This window comes from Alligator mississippiensis, chromosome 12, assembly GCF_030867095.1.
Source record: "Alligator mississippiensis isolate rAllMis1 chromosome 12, rAllMis1, whole genome shotgun sequence".
NCBI lineage: Eukaryota > Metazoa > Chordata > Crocodylia > Alligatoridae > Alligator > Alligator mississippiensis.
Window position 1 is genome coordinate 29,784,602 of NC_081835.1, and position 26,044 is coordinate 29,810,645.

The 26,044-nt window shown below is 44.7% G+C and overlaps 1 protein-coding gene and 1 long non-coding RNA gene across 3 annotated transcripts in view; one reads left to right on the plus strand and one right to left on the minus strand.

Annotated features, from left to right (window-relative positions):
• Nucleotides 1–26,044, minus strand: part of CFAP92 (cilia and flagella associated protein 92 (putative)) — a 114,790-nt gene that overhangs the window by 39,249 nt on the left and 49,497 nt on the right. For both annotated transcript variants that reach the window (XM_014596846.3, XM_019495418.2), the window contains exons 8-12: nt 19,397–19,581; nt 15,649–16,556; nt 12,672–12,866; nt 3,171–3,468; nt 1,622–1,786 (exon numbers count right to left, since the gene is read on the minus strand). In XM_014596846.3, coding sequence (XP_014452332.2) covers nt 1,622–1,786; nt 3,171–3,468; nt 12,672–12,866; nt 15,649–16,556; nt 19,397–19,581 — 1,751 coding nt within the window. The remainder of the gene's footprint in view (nt 1–1,621; nt 1,787–3,170; nt 3,469–12,671; nt 12,867–15,648; nt 16,557–19,396; nt 19,582–26,044) is intronic.
• On the plus strand, nt 20,785–23,246 carry LOC132244503 (uncharacterized). Its single transcript, XR_009456018.1, has 2 exons — nt 20,785–20,836; nt 22,585–23,246. It is a non-coding gene; the product is annotated as an uncharacterized LOC132244503 (long non-coding RNA).

Genomic DNA, 26,044 nt, shown 5'->3' on the forward strand with positions numbered 1-26,044 from the left:
CCCTTAAAATCTGCCCGAGGTCACCCACTCCCAATTAGGCTACCGTAAGAACCCTTGTGCTCTGGTAGCTGAGTATAGTGCAACCTCTTTTGTGCAGAATTTAACAACCCAGGTTAAAAGCAGCAGGAACGCATAATTTTCAGAAGCATTCAGCATTGGCTTAACCTTATTTCTTCTGAACCCAAAGGTAAAACTCCAAATGAAGTCAATGGGAGATGAATTAAGCCATCAATAGGTGCATCTACATGCGCTATTAATTCGAAGTAGGATTGCTGTGCAGTAAAAATACTCCGCAGTAAGCCTACCAGGGAGCACCTACATGTGTTCCCTTTTGCTTCTGCCCTGCTCTACCCATGTTCCCTCTAAGAAGCAGTGGTCCCTGAGCGCGCTGCCTTGGTCTGTGAGTGTGCCGCCTTGGTCCGGCGTGGGACACTTACCAAAGGGGGCTGGGGGCTGGGGACAGGGGCAGGAGGCTGGAGCTGGGGCTGGATGCTGGGGGCCAGAGGCTGGGGCCAGGGGCTGGGACCAGGGGCTGGAGCTGGGGGCCAGTGGCTGGAGGCTGGGGCCAGGGGCTGGAGCTGGGAGCCAGTGGCTGGGAGCTAGGGGCCAGGGGCTGGAGCTGGGAGCCAGGGGCTGAAGCTGGGGGCTGGTGGCTGGGGGCCAGGGGCTGGAGCCAGGGTCCAGGGGCTAGAGCCAGGGACCAGAGGCTGGAGCCGGGGGCCAGGGACTGGAGCCGGAGCCTGGTGCGGGCTCCTCTGGCTCCGGAGAAGTGCTCTGCTCCTCTGCATCAGGGCCAGGGAGTGGAGCACTTCCCGAGAGCTGGTGGAGCCTGCATCAGCCTCCATCCCTGCCTTGCCTCACCTCAGGGAAGAGCCGCTGCCTGCCACAAGTGAGGCTCCGCCAGCTCCGGGACACTGCTCTGCTCCTCTGCATCGCCTTGGGGAGCGAGGAGGCATGTGGCATCAGCCACTCCATTCAGGGTGCAGGGCCCAGGGCTCCCCTTAGGTCCAGAAATTTGGCAATGAGGAAACAGTGCCACTGCTCTTGCACTGCCAAACTTACAGACCTGTGGGGAGGCCCTTGGGCCATATGACACAAGGCCATGGGCTGGATATAACCCATGGGCCAGGGGTTGAGCACCCTTGCTATATACCTGCATTTTAAAAGTAATCGACTTTAGTGGAACATCTTTCCAAAGCACTACGTGGCAAACATTTCTGGCAGGTCAAGTTCTCTTCTCAGTTTCAAGCCTGTGGTACTTACTTACCAAGGAACAGAGAACTGGAAGGGACTTCTGGGTCAGAGTCCAGTCTCCACAATGGGGAAAGTGAGACAGGGAAGTAAAGTGAACTGTTTGATGTTTCCCACTATCCAGCATTCTATCCAATTGGATATACTCCACACCACTTTATTCATTTCAGTGGCATAAGAGCAGTATTTTGCATAAATTAGTATTACATGGTGAGAATCTGGTAAGATTCCACACTCAAATCTCACATTTTCACTATGTCAGGCACTAATGTAAACCATTTTAACCATCCGCCTGTATTTGCCAGCTCAAGAGTCCCTAGCTAGGCATACACAATAAGGCATTTAATTGTATATGCATCTCAATTTTTACCTTTGCCATCTCCTGACGAAGTAGCTTCTTTGCAAATTCTGCAGAATTCAGTCTCTGAGAACTGTAGTTGTAGACAGACTTACCATCATCAGGAAAGCTTCTAGCAGTTTTTAAGATTGGCCTTTTCACCTTTTTATTGAGTAAATATACGGCATCAATGTTGGTCTAGAGAAGGTTAATAGATCAGTTAGTCTGACTTGGAGTCTAAGTTACATGACAAAACAACTAGTAACCATTATAGTAGTGTCCTCATAAATAGCAGGGCTCTTTCTATTGGCCATTGGCCAGAAAAGACTTTGTCAATAAGCTTTATACGCCATCAATTTCTCTATAAGTTAGAAAATACAGTGTTAGAAATGTAGTTCACCCTTGCAGAGGAAATTTTGCAAGGTCAGGGAAAATACCTGAGAGGGAGGGGGGCACAAAAGAAGGGGTGTTTTAAAGTATTGATTTAAGTGGTGATTAGTGGGGCAGGGTTTACTGGGACTTTTATGTCAAAATAAGGCCAAAGGAAATAAAAACATTAATTTCTACAGAGCTTAAATATGTTTATTTATTACAATCCGCTGCACATAGTGCATCATGTACTTTTCATTTATTTGAGATGAATTTGAAGTGATGATTCTCTTCAATAGGGGGTTCATCTACATGTGAGCTTTAACGCGCTGTAGATTATTTTACTGGTAACTAAAGTGTCATATAAAAAACCATGACGTTATGGTAATGCGCAGTAAAATAGTCTACTGAATATTAAGTATCACTAAAAAAGCGTGCAAATGTACTACTGCACAGTAGTGCAGCCTAATGCACACTAATTGGAGGTACTAAATTTAATGCGCGTTAGAAAAGGTGCATTAATGCACATGCAGATGTGCCCAAGAAGTTTTTGCAAATGACTCAATTTGATTTCTCATAAGAATACACATATGTGAGATTGCCTCCCATTCAGATAACACAAGCCAGGAGGTGTGCAATCCTTCTGCACAGACTTGATGAACAGCAGTTCACTGTTTGTGCCTTTCAGTTATTCCCAGACAGTAATCAATGTAATCTCAATGCTCAGCTAAAAACAGCTGGTTGGCAAAAGGCATCTGGGTTTTTTTGTATCTACTGTAGGGCAAAAAACTGCACTTTCTCATCTGAAGTGCATGGTTTGTGTGACTACTATAAGGCCTTCAGGACAAGCCAAAATGAAAAGTATGGCCAGAGGAGAAAGGGACAAAGAAAGAAAAGAATTAGTCCCAGATAAAATATAGGATACTATTGAATAATTAAATGGTCTCCCCCCCTATGGATCATGTTTGCTGGCTTCACCAGTGACCACTAGGTTATTTCTTTCTTTTCTCTTATCCCTGTGACCCCCAACTAGCAATAGCTCAAAATTTAGTTTTAACAGAATCATATACCGATGGTTTTGACAAAGTTTTTTTGCTGATCATAGGTGGCTCTATAAAATGTTTCCAAGACACTGTTGCTCATTAGGGTGAGCTATTTATGTGACTGTTAGGACTGTTTCAAGACCAGTGATTTTACATTGCACAATACTCACCTGGATGTGATCCTTATCATATTTCATTTTATCTTCCATTTCTTTTTTCCACAGCATATATTTTTTGTTGTAATTATCCAATAAAGAATGTATCGCTCGTTTTTTTCTGACAATCTCAGTTTGTTTTGAAAAACCAAATGAGGGGAGTGAAAGCAGCGAAGGTTTTTGAACAAACAAATCCTCATTAGTCAGGGGAATTCCAAATTCTTGGCTCAAGACTGTAATCATTTCTGCAGAGGGCAACAGATTTCCATGAATGACATCCCTTAACTTCTTACAGTGACAGATGTAATCAAGCCTGCAAATATAACCAGACAAATATACATATGCATATTATCAGAAAATACACTAAGTTGTGTTTTAATAGACAATAAGTATTACATTCCTATTGTGAAAAAATGTTAAATTTTATTTTAACATCTATTAGCTAAATGAGAGGGGAACCTCAGGTCACTTACACAGACATTCAGCATAGACAAACAAGACATTCTAAGCACTTACTCAAACTATCAAAGGTTTGCTTGGAGAAGTTGTGAGAAGCAGATCCAGCTGTGGTTTAAATGATTAATGCTGACTTCAACAAACTCAGGGAACTAGTGGGCAGAATACCCTGGAAGACAAATCTGAGGGGAAAGGAGTCCAGGAGAGTTGGCTGTATTTCAAGGAGGCCCTCTTAGGGGCTCAGGAGCAAGCTATCCCAATTCAATGGAAAATAGGAAGTACAACTGAAGGCCAGCCTGACTAGACAGCAATCTCTTCAATGAGTTGAAACTCAAAAAGGAACCCTACAAAAAGTGGAAACTTGGTCATAGAACTAGAGAAGAGTATGCAATACTGCACAGGTATGCAGGGAGAAAATTAGGAAGGCCAAGGCACAATTTGAGATGCAGCTGGCAAGGGACATAAACGGCACAACAAAGGATCCCACAAGTATGTAGACCAAAGTAACCATAGCTCCCTTACAGAATGCAGAAGACAATCTAGTTACAGATGATATAAAGAAGGCTGAAGTATTAAATGCCTTTTTTACTTCAGTCTTTACAATTTTGGGCAGCTACCAGATGATCAGTACAGTTGCACCAAAGATAGGGAAGGAGACAAAAATCCTAAAGTAGTAAAAGAACAGGCTGGGGATAGAGAAGATAGATGCTTTCATGTCAGCAGGGCTGGATGGGATGCACCCTAGTGTAATGAAGGAATTGGCTGAGGTAACTTCAGAGCCTCTTTGACAAGTCATGGAAATTGGGCAAGGTCCTGGATGACTGGAGAAGGGCAAATATAGTGCCCATCTTTAGGAAAAGGAAGAAGGAGGATCCTGGGAACTACAGACCAATCAGCCTGACCTCAACAAGAGCAGGTATTCAAAGAATCTATTGTGAAATACCTAGAGGAGAACAATGTGATCAGAAGCAGCCAGCATGGATGCACCAAGAGCAAGTCATGCCTGACCAACCTGATTTCCCTTCTATGACAAAGTGACAGGTTTTGTGGATTGGGGAAAGCACATGACTTTAGCAAGGCTTCTGACACTTTCTCCCATGACATCCTCATTAACAAGCTAAGGAAATACAGACTAGATCAGGAGCGGGAAATTATTCTGGGCAGAGGGCCGCTTACTGAGTTTTAGCAAGCCATCGAGGGCCGCATGACAGGCAGCCAGGGGCAGATAAATATTAATTTTCTAAATTTTTAGGGGCCGTGTGGGCTGGATAGAATGGCCTGGTGGGCCACATCCGGCCCCCGGGCCACATTTTGCCCACCCTTGGACTAGATGAAAGTACTGTAAGGTGGATACATAACTGGTTTTGTCAAGTGGGGTCCCCCAGGGGTCTGTCCTGGGTGTGATATCTTTCAGCAGTTTCTTTAATGATTTGCACATTGGGATTGAGTGCATACTTAGCATATTTGCCGACAAAACTAAATTAGGTGAAATGACAGAACTTCTGGAGCATAGGGCTAGGATCCAGAATGACCTGGATAGGCTGAAAAAATGGTCCTCAATCAATCAGATGCAATTCAACAAGGACAAGTGCAAAGTCCTGCAAAACCTGTGCTTGGGACAGAATAACTGCATACACAAATATAGGCAGGGGAATAACTGGTTAGGCTGCAGTACTGACCATAAGCTGAGTACGAGTCAACAGCGTGCTTCTGTTGCAAATAAAGGCCAACAGCAACTGGTTGCAGGGGTGGCCCAACATTCACCTTAGCCCCACCCCCATAGCCACTCCTCCCAGCACCACCCCTGTTCAAGGCTCCCCCCTGCTCCTTCCAAGGCTCCCCCATGCAGCCGAGCCTGCCCCGCTTATACCTGCAGCCCACAGGGGCACAGTACTCCTGGCACGGTCTGGCCTGTGGGGCCTGTGTCCCGCCTTTGTCTGCACAGCCCCCTCAGTTTTCTGTCTAGCCCACCTCTGACTCCCCCACTGGAAAGAGTCTGGCATCACCCCTGACTGGTGGTATTAATAGGAGTGACACTGGCAAATCAAGGTGATTTGCAAGGTGATTGGTTAAAGTAATTCTGCTCTGTTCTGGTCTATTCAGCAATGGTGAGGCCTCAACTGGGGTATTGTGTCCAGTTTTGGGCCACACAGCTCAAGAAGGACATGCAGGGATTGGAAGGAGTCCAGCGCAGAGCAACAATAATGATTAGGGGCCCCAGAGGCAAGACTCATGAGGAAAGGCTAAAAGAATGAGGGTTAATTAGTCTAGAGTAGAGAAGACTGAGGGGGGATTTGATTAAAAGTCTGCAAATATCTTAAGGCGATTATAGAGAGGATTTCATAGATTTCATAGACATTAGGGCCGGGAGGGACCTTGGAAGATCATCGAGTCCAGCCCCCTGCCCAAAGGGCAGGAAGGCAGCTGGGGTCACAGGATCCCAGCAAGATAAGCATCCAGTTTGCTCTTGAAGGTGTTCAATGTAGGCGCTTGAACCACCTCCGATGGCAGGCTGTTCCAGTCCTTGGGGGCTTGGACAGTAAAGAAATTCTTCCTTATGTCCAGCCTGAAACGGTCTTGCAGTAGTTTATGACCATTCGATCTAGTCGTCATCCCTTGAGGCGCTCTGGTGAACAAACGTTCCCCCAGATACTGGGAGGATGAAAATGTCCTTTTCTCTGTTGCTGTAGGGGACAGGACTAGGAGCAATGGTCTTAAACTTCAGCAGGGGAAATTCAGGGTGGAGATTAGAACTTTCTGACTATGAGGGTGGTCAAGAATTGGAACAGACTACCTAGAGAAGTTGTAGAATTTCCATTCCCAGAAATTTTCAAAGCAGGTTAGACAGACACTTGGCTGGGATGATTTAGTCAGGGATAATCCTGCCTTGAGCAATGGGATGCACTAGATAACCTTGTGAAGCCCCATCCAGCCCTAATCTCCTATGATCCTATTAGATGTTAGGTGCCATTTTGCTAGAAAAATAGGTGTACGGCATAAAGTGGTATTACTTGAAAAAAAACTGGTAATCTGTGTAAGCAGGCTGTAGACAACAGCAGAAAACTAGTAAGCAGTATACATAAGTAACACTAATGCCTCATACAAATCCATACATTATACAGATGCTGGACCAGATACTCAGTCCCTCAAATGGCACACTATGGCATTAAATTTACCTTAAGGCAGTAGGTGAGGCTTGCCATAACTAGCTCCACATTGACACAACTCTTTCCCTTCCTGTCCCAAAATGGAATTTTTTCAGTAGTGGTTAGGGGGCACAGACTGGAGGGAATGACAAAACATAATTCACTGATAATCTTGTCTGGTGGAAAAGGCTCTTGGAAACAAGATGACTTTGTTTTCTGCTTACAACTGCCAAAAACTGTTCCTAGGTCTTATATAAAACTAGGCTGCACTAGTTTAGTTAAAATGGATTTCAAAACTGATTTAATTTAAATTGGTGTGAATACGCTCAAATCAAGTTAATCCTGCCTTATATATATATATATATATATATATATATATATAAAACTTTAAACAACTCTTTACCCAATTTAACAAAATAAATATAAGCCAGGCTCAACTGTGAATATTTGCACACAGGTGTTTGAACTGGCTTTAACTGTATTGGTTTAGTTAAACTGGTGCAACTGTATGTGTAGACATGATTTGTGACAGGAGGAGGTGCGAGGGGGAGGTCACTCCCTTGCAAAATACATAACTTCGGGGGCATTAAAAACTTCCTTACTCCATCCCCCAGAAGCACTGCACACTGCGGGCGTGTCCACACGAGCGCTCATGTGCCTCTTACCCCGCCTCAAAACCCTTTGAGGTGGGGCAACAGGCACGTGCAGGAACAAAAAATTTTTCCCCACGTTGCAAACTTGCAGCGCAGGGAGAAAATTTGACCCCTGGATATCCAGGGGTCTAAAAAAAGCAAAGTATAAAGGGTGACAGCCCCAGCGGCCCCAGCCCGGGCCCTCCTGCCCCTCCGCTGTCTTGTGTTGCCCGGGGGGCTCTGCCAGTAGGCCCCAGAGCCCTCGCCACTCCTGCTTCTAAGGTAAGCAGAGGCTTTTTTCCCCATTTTTTTCTGTTTTTTCTGGGGGGAGGGGGGAGGTTAACTGATGGTGCCTGGGGTTGTGGGGGTAGCCTTGGGGGCCTGGTGGTGCAAGTTGGGGGGTAGGGATGGGTGGGGCACCCATCAGGACCGGGGGTTGAGGGTGGGGCTGGGTGGGGCAGTCACTGGGGGGGCTGCAGCAGCTGGTGGGGGATGGGGCCAGGTGAAGCAGCAATTGCGGGGCTGGGGTGGGACATGTGGGCCTTGCACAGGAAGTAGCCCCTGCAGGGGTAATTTCGCTCCTGCTGGGGGACCATACCCCTTGTGTCCCCTTGTGGGGGACCAAACCCTCTGTTTGGGGGCTGAACCCCTTTTGGGGGGCCGAACCCCCTGTTGGGGGGACTGAACCCTCTGTTGGGGGGCTGTACCCCTTGTGTGGGGGATAAGCCCCCTGTTGGGGGGGGCCATAGCCCTTGTGTGGGGGCCCAACCCCTTGTGGGGGGGCCATCGCCCTGTGGGAGGGCAGCAAAATATGTATTAATGAATTCATGAAACCTGTATTTAGAGTTCACTTTATTATTATGATAAGAGACTTGCTTTCACACTGTAGATATATCAATAAAACATTGTCCAACTGATCGCTGTCTCTGTCTCACTCTCTCTCTCTCTCTCTCAATCTTTATAGTGGTCTTTTGTTTTACTTGTGGAGGAACATGGATTTGGGGGTATTTTAGAAAGTGACTTCGGGATTTTATCAGGGATTTTTCAGTTTTCCAATAGGAAACACCAGAATTCCTGCCAGGGAGACCAGTGGCAGGACCCTGCCTGCTCAGAGCTGGCACCTTGGACCCAGCTGGCTGTGGCTGACCTCCTGGCCAAATGGGGCCAGGAGGACATGCTTTGAAAGCAGGCCACCACACCTGGAACATCTTCCGGGTGATAGCTGCCCAGATGGCTGGGCAGGGGGCACAAATGGCAGTAGTGCCACACAAAGGCCAACCCTGCAACCGCAGTCCACTGGCAGCTGGCCCAGAGGGGCAGATGCCTCTACTGGCTCTGCAGTCCCCATCTGAGTCTGGCAGGTGTGCAGCAGGTCACAACCAGGCAGCAGCCTCCACTGCCAGACTGGTGCAGTGGGTAGAAGGTGCAGGGAACTCTCAGGACTGCTTCAGCAGTCCAGCTGGCACAAGGTGGTACTGTCCCCAGGTACCAGTTGGCTGGGCCCCAGAAGCTTCTGAGAGCTAGTAGCCCTGAGCTACTAGCCAGGGTGGCTTTTTATACTGCTGGGGCTAGGACAGGGCAGCTTTTTATACTGCTGGGGTCAGGACAGGGCAGCCTTTTATATTGCTGGGAGCAGCACAGGTGCTGGCCTCAGGCTCTAGCTCCCCCTGGCGGAAGATCTGGGAGGAGCCAGGCAGGGTTATTTTGCCCCAAGTGGCACAATTTGCTCCACAACAAAGTGCATGTCCGAGCACATGCGCTGAGGCAAAAAGCCCTGGCTCAAATTTGCACCATTTCTATTTGAGCTGCTGCAAGCGCACGTGCTTGCATGTGTGGACATGCCCTGCTTGGTACACACCTGGATCCAGCATGCATTATCTGTATCTATGGATGTACATAAATTCTTGGATTTCTGATATCTGCATGCAATGGGAGAGTTGAAGCAGCAACACATATCACACATTACACACAATACAAATAAAGCAATTGTTTTCCAAATGGAACATAACTGTTGCTTTCTGTGTAAGCTGGTTAGTGCATTGTCCAGTTGCACAGATTCATAGATTCATAGATGCTAGGATCAGAAGGGACCTCAACAGATCGAGTCCAACCCCCTGCCCAAGTAGGAAAGAGTGCTGGGGTCAGATGACACCAGCCAGATGCATGATACAAGAAGAATTACTTGTCTAGTAAATAAAATTGGCAATAAGCTTACCTAGCAAAAATGGGGAAAAGGGAACTTTTGCCCATTCTTTTGTCGCATGATTATGCTTCATCATTTTGGGAGATTTTATTAACCTGTCACCAGACTGAATGTCTAAAAATTCATGATCTAAAATTCAGAAGCATTGCAGTAAGTATATTTTCCCTAACATTATTTCTGAATAAAATATAGAAAACTGTTTGATAATATTTAATCACAAAGTTACAAACATTTTTATGACTCAGTTTTTAAATGAAGTTTACAAGTATGTTTCAATAATGGAAGCTGGACACTAAACTACCAGATGGCAGATAATCCTGTTTCAACACTAAGAACCAATACTTTGGCAATTGTAGATTCCTCCTAAATATAGCACACTGTCGTTATGGCTGGAACTTGCACCCATCTTCTTTTATGGCAGTGACTGCTATATAGCATAGTTGCTTTCCTGCAGCTATGCTTCTCACTAGCATAGAAATGAGAGCTGTACTTAAAACAACTCTGACCATGACTTGCCATAGTGACAGCCAAACACATGTTCATTGTCACTGCAGGAACCTCAGCAGCATCTACTGAAGTTGTGCATAGCACCAAACCTGGATTAATTGTTCTTGTTTTACCCAATATCATTTCACAAAAGAGATCAGCATCTAGTTTCTTCAGGAAGTAAACTATTAGGTATCTGTTATAAGCAAAATTCTTTGTCACAGCTAAAAAAAAGCAGTTGTACTATTCCCTGCTTTATGTTTGGCAGTGTTTTCCAAGGTTTTTTCTTATTTTTCTATAAAGATTTATTTAAAACGTTTTTGCTTCAGAAGTGTAAACCTCTTTAAGAACATCATAAGCAACCACATACTTATTTCAATGGAGTTTGTCACTATAACTTTTCCTTGCCTGCTTGTTTACTTTAGACAAAGTGTATAGATGTAACAGATTAAGGCTGGTTCACTAGACAGAAAGATCTCGGGGCTTTTAAAATAAAAATTATATGCCACCACCTTTACAGTTAAACCCCTTTAATTATTAGTAAATAAGCAGAGAACAGAGAGAAATACTTGCATGCAGGTTCAGATCAAGGCCGGGGGTAGGGGTGCAGTCACACCCACCCTCTTTGATTCTGGTCCACCCAAATTTTAAAACCAACTGCCTGGCACTGGCACCAGGATTTCTATTCAGGCAGCAGTGAGGAATTCAATTTACTTCATGGGCAATTATAATCTACCTGAGTCCTCCTAATCTTTTCATTCCACAGGTGTTAATGACCCTCTCTCCTTTTTAGTAGTCTTGATGTTCCAGTAAACAGGCTACCCTATATTCTGCAGTTCTGTTATCTGTTGCTAAAAATATGAACTCAAGTATGGAAACATTAAACCAGGTGAACATTAATTCAGATACGGAAATAACTTCCAGTAAAGCATTGGATGTACTGTCAAGATGTTCAAGAAGGCTAGATTTTGGTTTTTGCACCTGAAAAAGATGTACATGCAATTCTAATGACACAGAACTAATGTAACAATATATTTTGATTTTTTGCCTAGCTTTTTGTGTTTCTATACATAATATATGATACAGCAAATTAATGCACATCCCAATAAAGTTATATTTGTTTTTGCTTTGATCTTAAACTGAATGATATAGCTCTAGGTCCCTAGCATATTAGTAAAGCTTTTTGTCTCTCTCAAGCTGGGAAAAATGTGTATTGTGTTGAATGTAATGACACACCATACCATCTGCACCCCCCCGCCCTTTTCAGAATCCTAGGTTAGTACATACATGACTGCATGTACTAACCTTGGCTGATGCATCAAAAATGTGCTGTAAAGCACATTTCATTTGTCAAGCTTTGTCTTAGTTTGAAAACGGGCAATAAAAAACTTTACATACTTGCCAATGATACAAGTCAGGTGACATTTAGTATCAGCACCTTTCAGTCGTAGTGACCACAACCATACAAAATTACTCACGAAGTTTTCCTTCTCTTCTGACTGGAAATAACAGCTTTGCTATGTAATTTGAATGTTTACTTGGCAAGGTTCCGCCATAAGCAATCTAGGTGAGTAATGTGTGAGTTATTCAATTTAAAACTAAATCCTATGAAAGAAATGATAATTGCCGGGCACTCTTTCAGTGTCAGAAGTAAACATCCCCATTTATTTCAGAAAACATTGCGTGGGCTTTAGTTTAGAAAATAATTTATATAAGGGAGTTTATTGACATCTGAGGACATGAACCCAGCCTTTCTGCAACTTTCTGAACACCTTATTTGTTATTTCACAGAATGATGAAGCCCAATTGCTACTTTTCAAACATTGGCATAATTTTTACTTAACAGACCATTTTTTCTTCAAACCTTACAAAACAGGCAAAATTTTAGATTTTCAGATTTTCTACATGATATACCCCTTCACATCTGATACTTTATAGAAAGCTAAAACTACAAGTAACATGTGAGATATACTATAAGCCAAATAGTAGTAAATACAGCAGGGTAATGGGCAATGCATCTCACAGTCTGTTTTTACAGACACAGAACAAGCTTAGCCTCTTCAGCCACTGCATGTAGATATCTGCTTTTTCTATGCTCCCTCTCACTTCTGACTGAGTGTCCTTCCAAAGTGCCCTTGCCTTGTCAGAGCCACAATCACCTGCTTCTTTTCCCCCATGATAAGTGTCTAGACCAGCAGAACAGGAATTAAGCCACTTTCAGCTGGCATCCCTTAAGACAGATTTCCCCTTCTCATTCCTTCTTCTCCCTTTGCCTAGTTACCCAACGTAATTTTATTCTTAGACAAACTGGTAGGGGCAGGTCACTACTGGCACAACTACTGCTATTTTAAATATTTAACTGAAAGTCAAAGGCATGCAGAGGGTCCTGAAACTGCTGCTCTCTTCCTAGCACTTCTCTGCAGCATGCTCCTCTGCCGTTTTATCATGCCTGACCTCAAACTTGTAAGACACATGGACCTTTTTTCTTTTGGAAAGAAAAACAAAAGAATTAATTATTGTATGAAATATTCATGCTACTTTGGTAATGGGTCAACGGTCAGTTATGAGACTATTAATCTAGGAATGGTCTAACCTGGACAGGGCTTGGAAACATGCCTGAGGAACCATCTCTCTGATATAAAGAAGAGGCTGCTTTGTTATAGAAGAGAGGGGTTTGCAGAGGTGGATATGATACAGAATGGCTTCCAGGTCTGTATACAGGCGCTGATGGAAAGACAGCTGTGAGTTATATAATACTTCCAATCTTCCATCTTCAGTGTTGTGAGGCCTGCAACAGAGAACACAACAGTAATGTTGCAAAATCAGTATATCTCTTGTTTCAGATAGTCCTGTAGCATGATCCCTAATGAAACCATCTTGTCTTTGCTCTTTTCAAAGGAACTTATGTTAATCTATGTCTCTTAATACAAAGGATTTTTAAAATAATAATTCTGAACGAATTACCAAAAAAGCCCACAAAGACTCTGTTCATGAATTATTTGAAAATTAATTTTTAATTTCAGCATGTATTGTTCTGCAATAAATTTTATCCAAGTTCAGTGTTGCATGCTACTGGAGCCTTACTATACCTACAAAAACATTATATGACTATTTCCACTAGAAATATTAATTACCAGAGGTAAAAAAAGGAGTCCATACTACAGCTTTGCTTTATACAGCCACACTCAGAGAGGACATTTTAACTTAAATAAATAATTTCAGACATTTGAAAAGATCAGGCATGCAAAAAATTAGGAAAGCATTAAAAATGTTTCTGTGCCCTGGCAATAACTAAAAAAATTAACTCTTATTTTTAATCAGAGAGAAAGACACATTGAATCTGTAATAGTTATATAAATTAAAGGAGGGCCTATTAGAGAAAATTATAAACAGTGCATTTGCACTCAGAAGTGAATGTCCCCATTCATTTCAGTAAAATTTGCATTTTACTTCAGAAAGTCATCTTAATTTCCTAATCTGATTGTAGCAGGTAACAAAGAATCCAAACTTTACCTCCAAAATACAGACACACCTAATTTGGAGGGTACCAGAAACTTACTGTACCACTCTCCAGTTTGCCTCTATGGCTAGGGACAGACATTCAAAAAGCCTGAACCTGAATTGATCAATCTTTGCAGGTTAGTCTAACCTGGCTAGCCTGAACCAGGTTGTGAGTGTATAGACATTCCCTGTGGACTGAGAACATGCAGGCACACGCCTGCAGTGGCTCAGGCTGGAAGCCGGGGGGCACTACAGCAGCCCTCCCTCCCTTCCCTTCCACAATGCTGAGCTGAGCGGGGCATGGCCAGGCCCCAGCAAGATACTCTGATTAGGGAGGGGTTCCCGCCTCCCCTCACTGCTCAGGAGCAGGGCACGGGTGACTGGTGCTTCTTGAGTCAGGGCAGGCACGTGCCCCCCCAACACCAGTCAGCAACCTGGCAGCCAGTCCTACTGACCAGGGGGGAGGCGGCATCCCCTGGCAGCCAATCGCGCTGACCAGGGAGTTCCCCACCCCTGATCTCACTCACCAAAAAGTGACCACGCCTCTTCCAGAAGTCCCGCAGCCAGCTGGCGCTTGCAGGGGGGGCACTGATGCTCCCGACTGCCCCCCTGCCCACCGCCTAAATGAGGAGCACATCCTGACAGGGGGTGCACCGGTGCTCTCAGGGGGTGCACATGCACACCTGTGTAACCCCTACGCGTCACCACTGCAGCAGGGAGTTGATAAAACAGTGTTTAGCACTCCATCAAGGAAACAAAAGCCTCTCTCATTAGTTCAAGTTCTTCTTAAACAACTTTTTCCAAGGAAGGAACAGGAGAGACATTACCAGCTGACCTGCTGATTAGCTCTAAAAGGCCCTAAATGGACACTGTCCTATCTGCCTTTGTCCTGTCTGTCTTACACAGATACCTCTCCACATTAGCTTGCATACCACATGCTGGCTACAGTCCAAGCTGTGGGACAGGGGAGAGGGGGAATCCCTGCTTGAGCAGGGAGTGGTGGGGGTGGGGCAGGGGTAAGCCAGGCAGATGCTGCTGTGCCTGCCATCTCCTGAGGAGCTCCAGAGAGGGAGCAGAAGGGCGGAGTCAGCCTGCTTTGGAGCAGACAGCCCAGCCCAGGGCTGCAAAGCATCTGGGATGCTGGGGAACTCTGGTTTAAGTTAAACCAGGAAGGGGTCTGGGACAGACATTGCATAAACCGGTTTGAACCAAATCAGTTAAGTCTGATACTATATTCAACCAGGTTTATCTCAAATTGACTTCAGCCATTTTTCAAACTGGTTTATGTGCACTGAATGTCTGTTCTGTTATAGGTTTAAACCAGTTTTTGATCACTTAAACTGGTTTATGTGTAATGTCTGTCCTTAGCCTTGTGGCACTATGGTATCTGCCACTTCAAGAGCTGGAATAAGCAGCTGGCAGGTGTGTCCCTAGCTCTGGTAAACAGCCATTTTAAGATTCAGGTCAGCAGGGCTGGAGAAGCTGTTTGCTGCCTGATGCTGCGGAAAGAACATCTTCTGGTGGAGCTGTTGCTCCTGTAACTACTCTATGAGGTTATGGGGAAGGAGGAGGCCTCTTGGTCCTGGGCATGACTTGAAACTGCACCCTGCCAGGGAAGAGTGGCCTGGTGGGGCTTCTAGTGGCACAGCTGAGACTGTGTGGGGTGCAAGACCCCAGAGAGTGAGAGTGGGCCAGGCATGCCCAGAGTGGCACCTGAGCCCATAAAAGAGACAGTCACCATCCAGGGTTCTTTATATTATTTTAGATTTATTTTCTTATAATTCTTACCTTTCACTAATTATTAGAATGATTTTACTGAATAAAATAGCATGGTATGTCCACAATATACAGTAGCTTAACAAATACATTTATAACATTCTTGCCATTGTACCCTACTAAAAATTGAGGATTATCAAAAATAGTGCTTAAACCACTTGTGTAAATCCACTGAAAGTAACAAGGGGAAATTATCAAACTGTCTTTGCAGAAAAAAAATCAGCATGATTTCATTTAAAAAATCATACATGTATAGAGATAAATCACTACTGAAAAGCACCGAACTATCTTACCTGTTTAACTGCTGATCCCAGAGCCTCTTGATTGCTTTGTCCTTTAACCCTTCCAAGACTAAAAGGTGAATTTTTCCATCCAAGATATGAAAACCGGTTATGATATCCAGCTCAGAAATTTCCTTCAGTTTAGTTTTTAGTCTGAATGTAGCAAGAGCTTTTTGAGCTATTTGTAGTGGAAAACAGTCCAGCTGGAGAGCTTTAGCATTGATTCCTGTAATCTCTTGCAGCAAATCATGTAAGAAAGATGCATTTTTGTAGTCAAAAATGTAGATTATACAACCATATGGGCAGTCTGCAACTTTAGAATCCACAGTTCCTGCCTGAGGACCTAGCGGCACAGCTATTTCAACTCTTACTTTCAGGAGTGAGTCAGATTCCAAGTAATGTCCCACCGGCAATGGAGAAGCCTGAAGGCCATTCACTGGTTGTGATACTCTTGCCATTTTCTCATTCTTGTTATCCTTCTGATAAATAGTGGGATCTGGAATTGAGCAGCTATGAATAGGCACACTGATATTCAAATACTTTTCACCTAACAGTAGGCCATTTAAACTGACTTTAGCTACTCCATAGGAATCCCACGACTTGTTCTTGTCTGTAAACGGATTCTGGACTGAGTGTTTGTAAGTGAGGAATCCTATATTACTCAGCCTTGCATCATCTTGCTCTTCTCCAAACAAGGAGGATTTTTTAGGATCTTCCACAGTTTTTTGGTCCCGGTCATGAACTTCAATCTCCATAGGAGGCCCTCTAAGATACTCATACAGTTTTGCAGGTTTGATTGTCCCTGTCAGAACCACATTAACATCTTTAAAATAGACATGGGTTCCGTGCATCTGTCCCTGAGTTTGATGAGGAGGAAGGTCATGAAATCTGTATCTGCAGTATGTAGGAACACATGACTCCTACAGACAAATCAAGGAAGAAAAAAGGTGCTATATCAGTACTGCTAACATTTTTCTTAACCTCACTCTGTCATAAGCCTTCTAAATGAATGGGGCTGAAACCATTCCCTTTACAAGCTATCAAGGAACCATTTTTTCCAGAGGCAGTTACACAAGCAGGAAGGGTGAGGAATTGATGTCACAATGCGCACACACTACCAAAAGCCAAATACTGGGTATGGACAAATGTACATGTGTAGCAACTTCAAGGGCACAGACACAAGTACAGCTCCCTGCTGTAACTAATAACGCTTTGCAGGAAGTATTCTGAGCTACAGTGTTCCCCCAGACCAAACAGAAGTTCACTGTTGGGTCCAGCGGGGAGGGAAATCTATCTGCTGGTTGGGAGCCTGTAACCAGTTTCCATTAGCAATAGCCCCTTCTCCCTCTCAGCCTGTCTCTGTTTTCAGAATGGGAGGGAGGAAAGGGAGCAGAGTGAGCTCATTTTAGAGGTTCCCCAGCTGGCACTGGAGGAAGGGGTGGGTGAATTGAACCCCTCCCCCCCCCCCGGCCTTGGGGGGAGGCTCCAATACACTTGCCTCACCCTTCAGCAGAAGCTGAAAAAACTCCAGACTAAATTCCCTCCACTTCCTTTCCCCCCTCCCATTCTGAAACAGCAACAAGCTGGCAGGCAGCGCAGACAGAAATGACAGAAAATGCTTTGTTTTGAAACATTTTTATGAGAACCCTCATGCAATGAGAGTTCAGGTTTTCACCCAATCAGCCATTTTTGAAGCAGTCTGCAGCTGTACACTTGTGTTTGGTCATGGCTAGAGGCCACTTTATGTGGCCAGAATGGGCAAAAACTGTCACTTCTATCTGTGCCCCAAAAGAGGAGGGAGAACTGCTGCTCAGCAGTAAGCAGCAACTGTTCTGCTGTAATTGTTATATCTGCACATATCTGAAAGGAAACAAGCAAGCTGCATACCCTCCCCCAACTTTGATACTGGATGAAGCAGGTTTGAAGTAGAAGTGTTTTTGCAACACTTGTATCACAACAGGTCCATGCAGGTGGAACAAGTACAGTGTTGCACACTCCACTGTTGCACACTCCAGAGCAGCAGCCCCCTGTACTCTTTTGAAGCCCACAACAAGTGCATGTTTGTTCATAACCTCTCTAGTAGCAGGAAAACCTAGGGAAGTTTACTTCTCTAGTTCCTTTATGAGGCAAACAAACCATGGACCAAGGTGTGCCAGCAGGAAGTGGCTTGCAGGAAGAACCATGAAAGATCCAGAATTGCAACAAGTGAGCCCAAAATGAATACCGGAGCAGGTAGGGTGTCTGACAATTCCATGGCTCCAGAAAGAAGTCTGAAGTACAACCTAACCTCATCAGCAGTGAATCTTTTCCCATAGCAATATGTTTTCCTGTTGCAAAAGAAGCCACAGATTGCACTTTGTATAACATTTTTGTACAGCTTTGTGTGTGTTCAACTATACTATCAAAGGGCATCTGAAACCCAGGATGGATGCCTACAGATGTAAATTAGAAAAAAAAATTATCCATAGGACCAGGAGGGGCAAGGAATTCTGCAAACTTTTGCATATCACCTTTTCAATGGATCTCATAGCTATTCTGAGAAATGACACAGCATTCTTTTGCTGTTCTACTGGCACTTTTCACCATTATTGATTTACACGCAGTGGTGGTTTGTGCAAAATAAAACTTGTTGGCAGAGGACAAACTGATCCCACCATACGTATGCTCGAGCCATTTTGTCACCTTTTACTCCATACACATGTTGTATGGGAGAAAAAGAGGAAGACAGGTAAGAAAACACTGTGCTGCCTAGAACCTATTAGAAACCATTTTACATATTTTACTTCCATTTTAATTATGTTGCACAGTTCCTACTACTATTTTTTCCTGTTGTTTTCCAAAAATCCTTAGCTAATTTGTCCAAACTGATGAATGAATGAATGAATGAATGAATGAATGGTATTTTGAAATTCTACTGCAGAGTTACACATTTCTCCATGAAGTCTTCTGATGTAATATTGACATTCTCAGACTAATGTTTTCAAAAACGGGTACTGATTTGGGGTCCCAAATCTACACATCTTAGACCTGATCATCCTTCTGGAAGAAGTGCTTGAGCCCTCAGCATTCCAGATGAAGTCAATGGCAGCTGTGGTGCTGATCATTTCTGAAACATCAGACTTAGATGGCTCAAGAAGGGCACCCAAAATTAGAGACCACTGTTAAAATTGTGATTGTTTATATCTCAAGTAAACTGAGCACTTTTTATTTTGTTTTTATCAGTGAAGCTGAATTCTCACCTTACAGGAAGACTTTGGATATTTATTTATTTTTCTTAGCCTTGTTAAGATGTAACATCCAGTTTCTTTTGTTAAATAATATTTTCAACATAGGAAACGTCAACGAATTTCATAAATTATTTTTAACATAGTCAAATTAAAAAAAAAAATCAAGAAGCAAATCTATAAACTGTTTTAAACCACCTGGTACTATGAATTCAGCAGTTCATATAAAGAATTATATGGGAAAAACCATGTTTAGGAATCAAAGCTCAGTTACTGAAGATACAACCTGTAACTCCTGGCCCAGGTAAGGTGCATTGTTTTGTTGCCGGAGTGCACACAATGCAGTGAAAAGCAATAATCTGGCCAGACCTTCTTTTCAGAAAGTCTAACGCTTTATGCACACATTTTGAAATTTGACTGAAGCAGACCCTAGCAAATAAGGAATAATTATTGCTCAAATTTTTTTTTTTTAAATAAAATCACTGAGGGTTATTTGTGAAGTGGAATCCTACAGAAAGAGTAATTGTGTGTATTACCTGCAGCTGTTCAATTGGCACAGGAGTTGTTGGGAGGTATGTAGCAGAAAGAATTCTTATAATCAGTGGATTCAGTTCACATCTCTGTCTCTCTGACATGAGAGGCGTTTCCACTGTGAAAGTCAAATAAGCATCTAAAACTTTAGCAGATTTTTCTTTCAGGTGACTGGTCACTGACTTTTCTCCTATGGGAAAAAAATTAAGTATTACATGCTATAAAAGTAGCTGCATCAAAGAAACACTATGCTTAATACCTTGGCTTCAGTTAGTGAAAGACAGACACTGAAACAAAATTTAAAATGAAATTTTAAAAGTCACTCTTGGGGGTCATGTGATGTCACTAGGGAAGAAGGCAGGTTTAAAGTCAGAACTCCAGCGGGGAATCTGGCAAAATTCAAAGGCATCACCTCTCTTTAACTCATTTCAAACTCCAGAAACATTTTCCCCTAAATGTTAGAGGACAGCCACACAGAAAGAAGGAGGCTGATATGAGAAGCTATCTTCTCGAAAGAAACTCACAAGAAGAAGAAACTGTGAAGTAGCACACAAACCCTGAAGAATCAAACATGGTTTCTGGAAGTGGTAATAAAGCAGGCAAGGCAGAATGCAGAGGATCAAACAAAGCACAGAAGCTAAAATGCAGAAGCTTTTGTTACCACAGACAACTCTGGTGAGTTTATATCACCAGTTTATATCACCAGTTTATTCAGTGCTATCAAAGTCATTACAGAAGTAAAGTTTGATAAAATTACAGTAGCTATAGCAGAAATTAGGAGCAGAGTTACAATTGTTGAGAAAAATATACATAAGAAATTTGAAGCCAATATAGAACTCCAAAATAAAATTAATCTAATTGGAAAAAGAAAAAAAGAAAAGCAGCTTGCAAAAAAGAGAAGCTCTGTAAAACTGTGCACATAACAGAAACTATGCAAGAATCAGAGGTCTCTCTGAAGGAGTGGAGAAAGAGCACCTTACTATTCTTAAAACAAGCAATACAAAACGTTTTAGAACTGGAGCCAAACATACTAATATTCATAGATGGAGCGCACAGATCTCTCTGTGTTTCTCCCCAACACAAACAGACCTAGAGCATACTATACTTTCTCACATACAACATCCCCAAAAAGTCAGACCCCTAAAATTGGGGTGCCTGTATTACATGGGTAAGATGATTTTCTGACTAAGAAGCATCCTGCTTTGATTCCTGCTCCATAGCACACCAACCATTGCATTACTATTTGGCAGGGATGTGGGTTTTCCCTTTTAAAAGAGAAAAATGCAGATTTCCCCTTTGATGTGGGAAACCAAGCTCCTTGGGGCTGAGGGAATGGGGGGAGGGCGATTGGAGGCAGGGGCCCACGTGCATGTGCACGCCGCACACACATGACCAGCAATACAGCCAGGCAAGGTGATGGGAGCAGCCCCAGCAGCTGGATACAGGTAAATCTATGAGATGGGGGTGATTAGGGTTAGGGCTGGGGGCAGGGGTGGAGGGCCAGGATTTGGGGTCTGTCTGAGGGCCTGTATATGTGTGTGGGGGTGGGGGGAATGTCTGTGTGTGGGGGTGTTTGTGTATGACGGGGTGTGTGGAGGGATGTGTGTGTGGAGGGGGTGTGAGATTTTGAGGGGGATGAGGGAGGGTGTGTGTGGAAGGGATGAGTGTGTGTGGGGGGGGAAGGGGGGCATGTGTGTGTGTATGCCTGTGACATACTGCAGGTGCCTGCTAGTGCTGGGAGCTGTCTAGGTACCAGGGCTGCAGTGAGGTAGGGGGGTCTGAGGCCGTGCTCAGTGTTGCCAGCGAGCCCAGCTCCACGCTGTTACCAGCAGAGCCTGCCTGGGGGTGCCTGCCCTTTCAGTGGGGGAGGAGGACAGGGTGGGTGGTCCTTCAGGGGTGGCTGGGAGCTGCATGGCTGGCGCCAACTGTGCCAGGGGCCAGTGGCCATACTCTCAGGGGCAGGGGAGGGGTGTCCAAGAGACACTGCCTGGGAAGTAGAGTAGTCATGGTCAGGCTGACTGGTGCAACATGGGAGCCCCAGTCCAGGGTGTGGAGGTGCCACAGGCACCTCCTCCCTGCTTCAGTTGCACCGGGGCCAGATTTGCTTCATTGCCAGCCACACAAATCAGAGCCACTGCTGCTGTTGCCCTTGCTGCTGCTAGGCAACCAGGGATGCCTCACCTTAGCAGTAATGGCAATGTCGCTGGTGCAGGGATCCTAGTGGCAGTGGCAGCACCAAGTCAGTCTGGCAAGTCTGCCAGCCCTGTGCCCTGCAGTAATCAGGGGGAGGGGGGCATGTGTCCCACCATTGCCCTCTGGTGCCTTGGGAATATGGGATATCCCCAGCTCACTGCCTCCTCCCTTACCCCTGTCTGAGCTGACGCAGGGCCCTGCCCTGGGGTGCCGTGATGCCCCCACCTCAGTGCCCTGGACAGTTGCCCTTGCTGCCCACCCCTAGGGCCAGGTCATTCTGTGGGTCATGCCAGTTGGGCTGGTGATGGCAGGGCAGGAGGTGCGGGGTCACCCTGGCAGGCCTGGGAGGAATGGTGACTTGGGAATGAGGGACATACCAGAGATGCTCAGTACCACAAACCAGGGGGCGGACAGACACAGATGGATCCATGTCCTGGTGAGCAAAGGGGACAGGGGGAGCTCTGATTTTCCATGATAAAAAGTAAATCAAATTCTAAAATATATGGGTATGTAGAATTAATTTTATTATAATGATTGAGACACCAGTAGGCTTTCAAATTGCTTTGAAATTGTAAATAAAATTGTAAATAATCAGAATTTTTTTTATTTTTTAAGAGAGAAAACCAGAATCCATGTTATTCAGGCAATGGAGGGAATCAGTTAGCTTAATGACTCATTGTTCTTCACCCCAGAGATGCTAATAATCATCTCTCCTTTTTAATGATCCTGATATTCCAATAATCAAGCTAAGTTTTCTTAGGTTAATTCTACTGCCTGCTAGCTACTTCTGGTCCCTTTTCTCTTATTTCACAGCCCTGGAGACTCTTTAGCTCTTTCCAAAGTCATAGGTCTACCTATAGAGGCCAGTCTGCAGCAGCAGCTAGGGAGGACGAGTCAGCTAAAGATTAGAGTCGGTCCTTGCTTTATATAACCATAACTCTGGAAACACCTTTTCTTCTTCATTCTGCCTTTCAATAACAAGTTGTGTATTATATTCCAGGGACTGTTATATGCAAGAGAATGTGGTAATGCATTACTTCAACAAAAAGAACAGATTATGAAACGATCAACTGTCTGCTCTTAAATTGGGTGGATCCAAACTACAGATTTTCCAAGCTATATTGTACTCCACTCAAAAGAAAAGACAAAAACTGAAAGAGATTACAATCTGTCTCAGAGAAGTAAAAATAGAATTCCGATGGAGCTATCCTTTTAAGCTTCTGTTTACCCAGGAAGGACAACAGCACACCATAAAAGATAAGGAAGAAGGAGTTAGAGGATTCAGCAGATTAAAACTTCTAAAAGACCACTGTGAAAACATAAGCAGTTCCTGACAGAGGCGGAATCACAAAACAGAAACATGAAATGGCAAATTGTGAACAAAAAAGAAAGAAGGCCTTGAAGAATAAAGACAAGAAATCTGAAACAGAGAATTTTATATCTACTGATTTACAAGAGGACCTGTATGAAAATTAATAATTGTAATGGGCTTTCTAAATATAAATAAATCCTGCAGACTTTAGTTACGTTTGAAACATTATCTGAAGTAATTTGGGTAGAGAAACATATCTGGGTTTGAAATGTCAGAGGGAGAGAACTTAATTAGATAGACAAAAGTTAAAAATAAATTTAAAATGCTTTAATAAAGAATAGTGTTCCTGATTTCCAAATCATTATTTAATAATACTTTATCAGCAAACAAAGTGGAACCGTCTGGTCAGACCACAGACTGCAGGACTGACCACAGTCTGAGCACAGTTACTTATTAGTAGGGATCGGGGTTTTCGGTTTGCCTTGGAAAAAACCTGGAAAAACATGGATTTTCTCATTTTAAGGAGAAAAATGCAGATTTTCTCCTTTAAAGGATAAAAATGCAGGAAACAACAGGTTTCCTCTTGCAGGCTGGCAGAGTTGCAGCCTGTGAGGGACTGGGGGAAGTGGGAGGAGGATGATCAGGCAGGGAGTGCCACATCTATGCGCATGTGCACACATGCACATGTCTACCAGACAGTGTGGTGAGCAGCTCCCACAGGTAAATTGGGAGGGTGGGGGGGATTGAGGCCCCATAGTGAGGGAGCGAGGGAGGGAGTAGAGCAGGGTTGGGGCTGCAGATGCTGCCCAGTCTGGGTGGTATGTGGGGCCTGGGGCTTAGAGCCTAGTGCTGGGGTGGGAATGTGCGCTTGAAGGGCCTGAGCAGGGAGCAAGATGGAGTTATGGGTAGCTCGTCTGGCGGGACAGTGGGGGAAGCTGGCTCCCTGCCACTGTGCACGCTCCTGGGGAGACATGGGGGTGCATGTGCCCCCTAGATTTGTGCATTTGGTGGGGGAAGATGTGGGCTGCCAACTGCAGGATTGGGGCTCCCCACCCCGCTGCCTTCCCTCTGGGAGCTTCCATGGCCCAGAGGGCGGGACCCAGTGTGTCAGGTCAGAGCCAGGCAGGGGGGCTTGGTGCCGCTGCAGGAAGCCCCCTGCCTGCCCAGCAGCAGCAGGTGTAGCGGCACAGAGTTGTCCCCCACACTGCTGCTGGGTGGGCAGGGAGCACTTTGCCATGGCAGCATGGGGCTTTTGGTGGCAGCCCTGAACCTCCCCACCCTGCTCTGCTCTGCTGCGCCAGGTCCCGCCTGCTGGGCCGTGGAGGCCCCCAGGGGGAGGGCAGCAGGGCGGGGAGACCCAAGCACGCAGCTGCCAGTCTGCATCCACTTAACTTCTTGGTTGAGAATGTGGAAGTAAAAGGAAAACTGGGTGACGGTGACCATGAAATAATACAGTTTAAGATCCTAGGGACAGGAAGGAAGGAGAGAAGCAGAATAAGGACTCTGGACCTCAGAAAAGCAGACTTCAACTAACTCAGGGACCTGGTGGACAGGATACCTTGGGAGGCAAGTCTGAAGGGAAATGGAGTCCAGGAGAGCTGGCTGTATTTCAAGGAGACCCTCTTAAGGGCACAGGAGTAAACTATCCTAATGCAATGGAAGATTGGGGAGTGCAACTGGAGGCCAGCCTGTCTAGACAGCAATCTCTTCAATGTGCTGAAACTCCAAAAGGAATCTTTCAAAAAGTAGAAACTTGGTCATAGAACTAGGGAAGAGTTTAAGAATATTGTGCACACATGCAAGGAGAAAGTTAGGAAGGCCAAAGCACAGTTTGAGATGCAAGTGGTAAGGGACACAAAAGGCAAATATTTCAAGAGGTGGAAGACCAAAGAAACCATAGGTCCCTTACAGAATATGGGAGTCAATCTAGTTACGGATAATACAGAAAAGGCTGAAGTACTTAGTGCCTTTCTTACTTCAAACTTGACAGGTCAGGGCAGCTACTAAATGATGAGAGCAGTGGGCTTAAAAAATAGGGAAGGAGCTTAGAGTAGCAGAGGAATAGGTTTGGGATTACTTCAAGAAGCTAGCTGCTTATAAGTCATCAGGGTTGGATGGGATGCACCCTTAGGGAATTGGTTTACATAATTTCAGATCCATTGGCTATCCTCTTTGAGAAGTCACAGAGGTCCAGGTGACATCCCAGATGATTGGAGAAGGGTAAATATAATGACTCTTTAAGAAAAGGAGGAAGGAGGACCCAAGCAACTACAGCCCAGTCAGCCTGACCTCAGCCTGACCAGAATAACTGCACGCATAAATATAGACTAGGAAATGACTGGGTAGGCTGCAGTACTGCAGAGTAGGACCTGGGAGTTTACAGTAGACCCTCAGGTAAATATAAATCAACAGCGTGCTCTTATTGCAAAATAAGCCAACAGTACAGGGTTGTAATAACAGCAGTGTCACTTAAAAATCAAGGAAAGTAATTCTTTCACTCTATTCAGCACTGATGGAGCCTCATTTGGAGTACTGTCTCCAGTTTTGGGCCACACACTTCAAAAAGGATGTGGCCAGTTTGGAAAGAGGCCAGCACTGGGTAACAAAATGATCAGGGGTCTCAGAGGCAAGATTTAAGAGGAAAGACTGAAAGAACTAGGGTTATTTAGTCTGGAGAAGAAATGATTGAGGGAGGATTTGATAGAAGTCTTCAAATACCTAGGCAGCAATTCACAGGACAGGACTAGGAACCCTAAGCTGCAGCAGGGAAAATTCATGTTAGAAATTAGGAAGAATTTCCTAACTATGAGGGTGTCAGACTGTGACATTGAACCTAGGACTTCAACTTGCCTGGCACAATCACTCATCCTGGTCTGCCACCTCTGAAGTAAAGCATTGAGGTGGACACAGGTGGCCAGAAACCACAAGCTGGGCCTTGCTTCATGCCCACTCCCTATTATTGGAATGGCCAGCCAGGCTGAGCTGACCCCTCACCCCTTCCAATATAAACCCCTGACTTGGAAGAGGAAGCATCTGAGTAACAAGGTTCAACTCTGTGCTCAAACTGTTGCACCCTTGGCTTATGCTGCTACTGGCTTCCTGACACTTTCCAGATACCTGACCTAGCTAGCCTCCTGACCCTGTGCTC